General features: G+C 45.3%; 1 protein-coding gene across 1 annotated transcript; it reads right to left on the bottom strand.

Annotated features, from left to right (window-relative positions):
• Positions 1-5,489: 5,489 nt before the first annotated feature.
• Positions 5,490-10,004, bottom strand: LOC120703242 (thioredoxin reductase NTRA). Its single transcript, XM_039987270.1, has 2 exons — positions 8,866-10,004; positions 5,490-6,017 (listed from the first exon to the last, which is right to left on the bottom strand). The coding sequence occupies exons 1-2, from the start codon at positions 9,881-9,883 to the stop codon at positions 5,947-5,949; spliced, it is 1,089 nt and encodes a 362-aa protein (XP_039843204.1). The 5' UTR covers positions 9,884-10,004; the 3' UTR covers positions 5,490-5,946.
• Positions 10,005-10,444: the final 440 nt, after the last annotated feature.

Here is a 10,444-nt window from a genome sequence, read left to right as displayed (position 1 = left end):
GAAAAATCAGCAAGGCCAAGTCACGAGGCTTCGAGACTTCGTGATGCCCTCCTTCATGCTTAAGAATAAGAAAATTGAGATAATAAGCGATGTAAGTACTTGATCTTCCAACTTGTTTAGCCAATTATCATCTATTATGGATCAGAAGATTAGTGATATATATAAACTCACGAATGACTTGCTTGGTAATTTGAAGGGTCAATTAGATATATAAAAAAGGCAAATCTGTAGATGATAATTGTGCTTTCCAAAATGCTAGTTCGTCGACTACGACAGCATCTGCCCAAGAAGAATCATATGCCATACCGACGAACTATCATGCAGGGCAAACACTATCACCGCAAGCGTCGCAGCTGAGCATGGCTGGACCGGTCGGACCGGTCAGACTGGTGCATCGGTGGTCAGCCTAGTAAAATCTACACCGATCGTGTCTATTCCTTAATTGGCATCCCCTAGCCAAAACAATCAGTTGACAAATTTTGTGCCGTCTTTTCCTCCACAAGAATTTAGTTTTCCTTACGAACCGATCCTTGATAATGTACATGGAAATTTGGGACGCGAGTTCATTTCAGACGATGGCACAAGATGATCCCCTAACACATCGTCTTACTTCTGTAGTACAAGCATCCACAAGTGGTAGATGCAAAGCCAATCTTGGTAGGTTAAAAGAGGATCTGGGTAGTATGATGAAAACCAAGCTCACTGTGGATATGGGTAGTTCTAGATTATACCAAAAGACATATCTGGCTGAATTTTATTTGGTTTCTTTTCCTGCTGGTTGGTGTGCTCCTGATTTTGTGAAATTTAGTGATGATGATAGTAGAACACCTTGGGATCACATTAGTCATTATATTTTTCAACTAGGAAAAGCTGGTTGCAATAATGCTTTCCATGTTCGCTTATTTTCATTATCTTTAACTGGAACCGCTTTTTCTTGGTTTTCTTTATTGGCCCCTGAATTCTATTAAATCTTGGAATCAATTGGAACGTAAGTTTTATGATCACTTCTTTAATAGGGACAATGAGCCAAAATTGTTAGATTTGACATCAGTTAGACAGGGTAGAGGGGAATCTATCCATGATTACTTTAAACGATTTAAAGATATAAAAATCCGATGTTTTAATTTGACAGTTTTTGAAAAAATTTGGCTAGCTTGTTTTTTTAATAATTTGCTTTCACATTATAAGGAGAAACTCGAGGGCTTTGATTTTTCTTTTAATAAATCACTTGCAAGCTCGAGCCATGAGTTTGAAATATAGATTTAAAAAATGTGAAAGAAAGTTGTGAGACTCATTAGTCCATGCATGTTGATTGTAAATCCAATTCGGACGATTGTGTTGCTGAATTCATATGGCCATCAGAAGCTAAACCATGTTCTTGTTCATTGCTTATGCCGATTCAAAAGAATTAGCAAGAATAAACTCATTTTACATCAAGTTAAAGGGGCGTGCATATTGCAAGCGGCATAACTCTTCTTCTCATGCAACTAATGATTGCAATGTATTCTACCGACAAATACAACTGGCTGTTAATGAAGGGCGATTGACTTTGCATGAGATGCAAGATGGAAAGGTGTCATTTCCTGTTCATACCATTGATTTGGATATTGTCAAGGTACTCATTTGGTCGGAACAATCCAAATGAACAAAAGGAAAGAATGTTATCATTGGTGTGCAAGGGCCAAAGAATGTCAATGACAAGATTCTAGCCAGGGAAGTGATGTTGGGGAAGACTCTTGATGGTAAGGAGTCATTAAAAATTACTTTCAAAGCTTCAAGACCCGGGGGGCTAGAGAGTTCATCCTGAGACATGAGTCGGCCTGCTGCTCAGGCACGACCGGTCAGACCGGCCGCTTCAACCGGTCAGACCGGTCAGTCACAAAGCCGACCCAGAACTTTCAAGCCTAAACGCCTGGGAGTAGGTACTTGATCAGTTAAAGGCTCAAGGAAAATTAGCGAAGCAGAAACTCACCTTTGATCAGTTACTGAACAAGTACACGAAGGCCATTCCAAAAGATCGACCACTAAAAAAGGGACCAAGGTCACCTCCGCATCATGGCAAGCGTTCTTCTCATAGCTAAGCGAGAATCCACCGAGCGCAGGGGTGATGCTACCACGCCGTGGGCGTCATCAGCATCTGATTTTTCTTGTCCTACATGGGAGCATGAAGGAATTTGGATGCGTTGTTATCCAATGCTGCACCCACCATCTCACCATTGGGAAGAGGATCACAGAGGGCCTGTGTTTGACAAGTTGGCATGGCCGGCGTATGACCGATTGGGACCTCTCAGATCAGGTCAGAGGCAACAACCTGCACTGGTCAGACCGGTCGGCGACTGGTCAGACCAGTCTTGTTAGGGACCGGTCCATCTTCATTCTTCGGGGCAAGAATATCATGTTAAGGAGAAGAAGAAAGAGGAAGCACAACCCATGTAGTTTGGTCCACAGAAGACCATTTTTAAAGGTCACGATAAAGGGAATATATCAGGTGCAAACCAACCTCTCCATGAAAACTATGCAAATTTCAATCTGGACCACCAGATCAACATCCAAGGGGCATGGGGGAGGGGGGTAATTTTATAATTAACCGCCCGCCCTTGGATTAGGTAATCATACTTTTGCAAATCCCCCCTCCCACTCTCCTTGCGCCCTCCCCTTGGATATTGATTCGGTGGCCCAGATTGAAGTTTGCATAGTTTCCACGGATAGGTTGGTTTGTATCTGATATGTTCCCCACGATAAATGTTTTTTACTAGTGCCCAAAGGTCAAATCCATGCTAACAAATAATTTTTTTTCTTACAGACACCAGCACTTATACCCCTTTTGCCTACTAGAGTATCCAAAAAACACAAACTTCAGTGCTTTAGGATCTAATTTCTCAACCAAGGGCTGATAATCATGCACAAAACAAGCACACCAAAATAGCTTAGGAGCAACAACATATGACATCTCACCAGTTAAACATTGCAATGGTATCTTATAATTTAGTACTCTTAAATGCATTCGATTGATCAGATACTTAGATAGGCTGCAGTCATAACAGCATCGCTCCATAAATGGGCACATTCATTTGCAGCATCAAGCGCGTACAATTTGTCACTTCTAATAGGTATCTATTCTTCCTTTCTGCCACACCATTATGTTCTAGCGTATTTGGACAAGTTTGATACATGATGCCATAGGATGCCAAATAATCCTCAAACTGACCATTTACATTCTTTGTACCATTGTCGGATCAAAATATTTAATCTGAGCATTATATTGATTCATCATGGTTTTGTGGAACTCCTTGAAACAAGAGAAACACCACTTTTGTTCTTCATAACAAACAACGAAGTATACTGACTAAAACAGTAAATAAAGGTGACAAACCATCTATAACCTTACACCGAAGCAGTCCGACATGGGCCCAAACATCAGAGTAAATGATATGGAATGTGATCTGATAGTTTGGATCGAAAAATCGCTAACAAGCTGCCGAGTTGGAAGGCCTCGCTCATGACTTTGGCTGGTCGCACAATCCTGGTAAAATATGTTCTCACAGCTATCCCCATTTACATCCTGGTAGCAATCAAAGTGCCCAAATGGTTTTTATGAGCGGTGGACAAAATCAGAAGAGGATTCCTATGGACAGGAATACAAAGAGCTAATAGTGGTTGCTGTCTAGTGGCGTGGGAAAAGGTCATGCGGCCCCTCGATCTCGGAGGGCTGGGCATACATAATCTTGAGGTCATGGGATGGGCCCTCCAAATGCAGTGGCTTTGGATGGAGAAAACTAGATCTGAACGCCCATGGGCGGGTCTCCAAATCCCAGTCTACTCACAAACATCAGCCATGTTTGCTATTGCAGTTGAATTCACAGTGGGGAATGGAAGGAATACACTCTTTTGGACTGATCGTTGGTTGCATGGTTGCAGCTTGGAGAACTTAGCCCCTAACGTTGTCTGCTGTGTTCCCATCAAATTCAGAAAAATGCGAACTGTGAATGAGGCTTTACAGGAGAATCTATGGGTATCAGACATTAGAAACACACTTGGATGGCTTGGCCTTGCCGAGTATCTACAGTTGGAAACCCGAGGCCTCAAGATTATTCTCGACACAATCGGCTTACAGAAGTTATTTTGTGGGTTCTATCACATTTGAACCTTGGAAGAGGCTTTGGAAGTCATGGGCACCAGGTAAGTGTAAGACATTTGTGTGGCTCGCCATTTGGAATCGTTGCTAAACAGCAGACCGTTTACAAAAAAGAGGGTTGCAGCATCTTGAGCGGTGTGTGCTCTGTGACCAGGAGGAGGAAACAATCCAACACATCCTCACCTCATGTGTTTTTGCAAGGCAATTTTGGTGTGCCATCCTGCAACAGCTAGCTTTAACTAATCTAACACCCACAAGAAGTTCATCTTTTGCTGATTGGTGGAAGAAGGCTGAGAAGAAACTACAGAAACATCTTAGGAAAGGCTTTAACTCCTTCTGCATCCTTGGGGCATGGATTATTTGGAAGCATAGAAATGCTTGTGTGTTTGATGGGGGTAGCGCCCAACTTATAGCAAGAGTGCAGGCTTTTAAGGATGAAGCAAGCGCTTGGCAGTTCGCCGGGGCAAAAAGGGTTGGCTACCCTCTACTCGAGTTGGGAGTGGTCCAGGGGTAGAGAGCTGGGTGGTTTTGTTGGTCTGGTCCTGCCTTGGTCTTATCCATAACTTAATTCTTTTTTAATTCGTGCACTTCTTCCTCTAGTCCAAGGTTTGGAGTGCATATTTGTATTTGGACTATTCTCTCTCTTAATACAAAGACACGCAACTCTCCTGCGTGTTCGAGAAAAAAAACGTGTGTTTACCAAACTCACATGCATCACAAATCAGTTTGTCTTTATCAGCAGCCTTGAAAAGCTCAGGAGATAATAAGCTTACTGTGTGTATGGACAAATGACCCAGCTGGCGATGTTGAAGCATAAACTCATCAGTTGGAGTGCGAGATAATACTGCAGCAAAAGCTGAATCCACCTCTTCCTAAGATAGTAAACGCCATCTCTCATAATTCCTTCTGCAACCTTCTTACCGGTTTTAAGGCCTATAAACACATAATAATCAGATAAAAATGAACAACACAATTCAACTCCCTTGTAGAAGCACTTGCTAAGAGGAGATTCACATGAAAAGAAGGCATTCGCAATGCTGAGGGCAAAACCAACTTTGGACTGCACTGTACCCATACCTGAAGCATTTTGATTAGAACCACCACAAGCTTAACACATTCCTTTTTCTTACATGGCAAATATGTTCGGAAATTCCTAGTTGAGCCAAGACATATGTTTCGACGCCCGATATAGTATTTGTCTGATGACTCTGTAAGGCAATATTATAATCATGGTATGACATTGGTTTGCCATAAATATCCCAACAATAAGCTTTCAGATGGCCTGGCCTTCCGCAATGATCACAGATTCACAGTACCACACATCTTTCTAATACTTTTAAATTAAACCTCAAAGTATGAAAACATTTCTAATACTTTTTTTCTAATAATGCTTTTAACGGATACACACCGTCAAACATTCCCAAGCAATACAATTGGTTGCAATACATCAATCGCCAATGCAGAAAACCCTACCAAAGCACCCAATGGCGGTTGTCCTTGGCCATGGCTAGAAGAATCTGCCTTCGAAGCTCATTTGCCAATCATAAGCGTAATACTGATAGCATCAGCACCACCGGTGCCTTCTTCCACACCCGGAAGCACAAACTTGTATAGTGTAATTAACTAGTAACTGATTCGAAATAATCGATGCAAAGCTTGTGCACGCTCAAATGAATCAATTTCCAATGTATCGTAATTTGAGGCCTAAGACCAAAAATATCTACTGCTTATACCATAATACATTAGAGAGCAGCTTTTTGCATCAACGGTGGAGTTTTCGTAGGGCTGCAAGCTGCTTGGCCCAGATATAGTCAATCGGTCTTCCCTTCCTGTGCTCCAACCTCCTGCAGGTAGTGCTCTGCATCCAAAGCAGCCATGCAACCTGCGCCATCCAAGCAGTTCCCACAGAATTAGAAAATTCTTCAGAGAACCAATGTTCTTGGAATAAGCTAATGTAATGAACGTTGTACATCGGTGGCCATTTTCTGAAACTGATAACTATTTCAGAAACACATAACAGAGTGAAACAAAGCATCCAGTCCATTAAACTTTCACAAAGCTTAAAGTTATTACGTCTTAACATGGATTTTTCATTAAAAGATGATGTCAAAACAAAATAGTTCTCGCACAGTTTAAAAATGAAAAAGAATAAACAAAAGAAACTATTTTACTGTTGTGCTGCTCCCAGCATATGATAATTGCCCTTGGTGCTAGATCTATCTGTCATAACTGTCCAACTAGATCATTTATATCAATTTATAAAAAATGAAAAGAATCAATTATATGTGACTACTCACTACTCATTAACTCCTGGCATGCCTCTTAGGCCAGTCTCAGTGCTGGTTTCATCAGCATTTAATCAGCTGCCACATAGGCATTTCTGCTGATATGGCGCTAGTTTAATCAAGGGAGAGAAGATCAGCGTGTCGTGGTGATGAAACAGTGTTGCTCTAGTTACCAACGTCTTGGTAACTCCACGACACTCCACTGAGAGCGGATCGTTTCATCCCCAAGATCCCGCTGCGCCTCCGGCTTCCTGGTGCTCCTCCCGTGCTGCGCGCGACGATCCAACCATCATCACCCCCAATTTTTCCAGTGCCCATATACGGAGTTCCTTTCCAATCTCTGTCCTGCCCTTTCAAATCCTGCCTCCAGGTCCTTTCCAATCTCGCCTCCTCCCCCTGGCAATCTTGGGCGGCGCTGCGTTGGGCTCCGATGGCAAGCAGGGAGAAGAAGGCCGACGCACGGAAGAGGACTGCTTCTTCTCCAAGAGATCCAACCATGGCGCCGCCACCACAAGCTGCTGCGCCCCACCACGGCCACCACCATATGCAGCATGGTTTCAGAATTCCCATGCGGGGATTCATGGAGGTCAAGCCACATCTGCGAAATCCATGGTATATTGCATCTACGAATCTCTGATTTTTTTCCCTTGTCGATGAATGTTGAATGCTCTGCGAATCCATGGTACTGAATGCTCCGAATTCTGAATGCTCTCTGAATCTCTGATTTCATAGGAAACATGCTCTGTGAACTGAGATTTGGGATAGCAGTCAAGATACTGGACAGATCTCCTATTCATGGTGCAATTTGGGATTGGTCACTTGATTAGTTTATCAACAGACTTCCCTTTTAGTTGTATTTTGTATTCTGAAATTCCTGCTGTCAGTGCAACTGTCATTGCTTGGATGATAAATTCGTACTGTCAGTCCAAGATGGGAGTAACTTCTTGTAATTGTGCTGCCATTATTCTTTAACACTGATCAAATGCTTTATAACAGAATGTGTTCATTATTTTGCATTTCTGTCACTGTTGAATCACTTTTGAAGGCAAGTGCTTGGCTGAACATATCTAAAGACCCTATTCATGGGAATGACAAGAAGGGTGATTCATTTTGGAAACAAATTACAGAAGAGTACAATAGGAACATGGCAGATCGTAGGAGGGATACTAACCAACTTAAGGTCCACTGGTCAAGGTTAAGCAAAACAATTAATGAATTCAATGGATATTGGGTTTCAGTTTCTAGAATGAATAAGAGTGGCTACTCTGATGACCAACTCATGGATGCCGCACAACAGATGTATCAGAAAAAAAATAGCAAGCCTTTCTCATTGGTTCATTGGTGGAGGATTCTAAAAAATGAACCCAAATGGTGCTCACATGTTGCTCAGTTGGAGAAAGAGAAAAGCAAGACCATACATGTTGATATCAGTGATGACAGAGAAGAACGTCCTATGGGCAGAGGAGTGGCAAAGGAACCGCGCAAAGGTAAGCATAAGGTAGAGCAGGTGATGGATGGCATCATCATCCTTGGAGAGAACATAAACAAGATAGTTGAAGTCACTCAAGAGCGTAGAAAGGAATGTGAAAAGTCACACAGGATCAGCTTGAGATCTCAAGAGCTGCACTAGAAGATGCAAAACAGCAAAAAGAAGCTACGCTTCTGGAAGCTTATGCTACTCTGCTGGTTCAAGATACCACCAATATGTCTGAAGAAGCAAAGGCTAGCCGTGAGAAGACATTGATACTGATGCAAAACAAGATGGCTGCCGACTTTGGACAGAATTGAGGTTAGTGTGGCTATTCTTATTGATTTTGCTCAAACTGTTACAGCTTTGGAATCCCTTTTGATTTTGCTCAAACTGTTATAGCTTTGAAGCATCAGTCCCAGTGAGAGAGGAGGAAAGTCAAACTGTCATATTTATATGGAACAAGTTCGGGCGTCGTCGAAATGCGACTACAGTTTGAGACATACTATATATAATATGTATGCAATCAAGTTCGGACTCGTACTATTGAAATTACTATATAATATTATGCGAATATTTATATATATACAAGTTGGGGCTCATAGAAATATTGAACTTATTATATAATATTGTGCGACTGTTTTACTATGCATAATTTGAGTTACATTAAGGCTACATAGTTCATAGCACATTAGATCACACCATCATCCCAGAGTTTAATAACACAAAGTGTATGTGAAACAGTGCAACGAAACTGTCCAGTGACATGAGGCTGTAGTAACTGCGCAGTGAAACTCCCCACCGAGATTGGCTTTAAATAGTAAATGCAAGACAATCATTTACCGAACTATTTTGGCAAGGGTATACTGAAAATCAATGCAACAGTATAATTCGAAATTCAGTTATTCCTACAATCTTCGGTATTTTCAAATATCACAGAGAAGGAACTTCTATACTGGAATGAGCAAGGATTATACCTGATCCAGCGGCAGTAATGGCCTGGCGGTACTTCTTGTCCTGGACGTCCCCGGCGGCGAAGACCCCTTTGACGCTGGTGTGCGTGGAGCCGGGCTTTGTCACCACATACCCATCGGAATCCAGCTCGAGCTGCCCTCCAAGAAATTTGGTCGCCGGCTCGTGCCCGATGGCGAAGAAGAGCCCGGCAACCTGTAGGTCGGAGACCTGGCCGCTGACGACGTTCTTGACCTTGACGCCTGCCAACGGCCCGCCTTCTGCGCCGCTGTAGGCCTCGACGACCTCGGAGTCCCAGACGACCTGGATCTTGGGGTTGGAGAGCGCGCGGGCCTGCATGATCTTGGACGCGCGGAAGGCGTTGCGGCGGTGGATGATGTAGACCCTCGAGCCGTACTTGGTGAGGAAGTTGGCCTCCTCCATGGCGGAGTCCCCGCCTCCGACGACGGCGATGGGCTTGTTCCGGAAGATGGGCGCGGCCCCGTCGCAGACGGCGCAGGCGGAGATGCCCCTGTTCCAGAAGGCGTCGGAGCCGGCGAAGTGCAGCCTGCGCGCGACGGCGCCGGTGGCGACGACGACGGCGTCGGCGTGCACGACGGTGTCGTCGGAGGCGACGCGGAAGGGGCGGGCGGAGAAGTCGACGGAGGTGACGGTCTCGGTGAGGATCTTGGTCCCGAACCTGGCCGACTGCGCGCGGCAGCGGTCCATGAGCTCGGCGCCGAGGATGCCCTCGGGGAACCCCGGGAAGTTCTCGACGTCGGTGGTGGTGGTGAGCTGGCCCCCCGCGGCGATGTCGTTGGCGAGCCAGCCCTCGAAGAGCACGGGCTTCAGCTCGGCGCGCGCGGCGTAGACGGCCGCCGTGTGCGCGGCGGGGCCGCTGCCGATGATGCAGACGCGCGTGCGCAGCGGGCCCGCCGCCGCCTCCTCCATCCCGTTGGCCGTCGCGGAGGCCGTCGCGGCGGCGGCGGTGGTGAGCGTGCGGGACTTGCGGAGCAGCGCGAGGAGCTTGGAGCAGAGGGTCATCAAGCCCGGCGGCGCGGCGGCGGCGGAGGACGCCGAACCGAAGGGGCGGAGGAGGCGGCGGGGTTGGGGGGCAGTTCGGCTCGGTGGCTGCGGGCCGGGCCGGTCTGGGCCGGGGAATGGGGTCGAGCGGGCCGGCGCGCGCGCGGGTGTGGTGTGCGGCCGCGGCTCGGCGGATCTTATGCGCGGTGTGAACGTGGTGTGGTCGCCGTTGTGGACAGCCGAGGCAGAACAAACAAAACACGGTTGTGTTGTCTAGACATGTGAAGCTGGCTCGTTCAAACTTGCGACTTGCCCGTGCGCCCCGTGGTCAAGTGACGGGCACGATGATGGCACGCAACATCAGCATTCACGAGGACCCCCTCGTGCACCCGCGGATTCTTACCAGCCAGCAAATTTGTACTCCATCTATTTCAAATTACATGTCGTTTTAAATTTTCTAAATATATAGTGTTGGTTATGCACTTAGATATATATTTATGTCTAAATATATCAAAAGGACATGTAATTTGGAATGGAAGGATAAGTTGGCTATTTTGGGTTGGATTTGGCCCCAATTGGTGA

Source organism: Panicum virgatum, chromosome 4K, assembly GCF_016808335.1.
Source record: "Panicum virgatum strain AP13 chromosome 4K, P.virgatum_v5, whole genome shotgun sequence".
Lineage (NCBI taxonomy): Eukaryota > Viridiplantae > Streptophyta > Magnoliopsida > Poales > Poaceae > Panicum > Panicum virgatum.
Note: the sequence above shows the minus strand (reverse complement) of the source record. Positions and strands in the feature narration are given on the sequence as shown.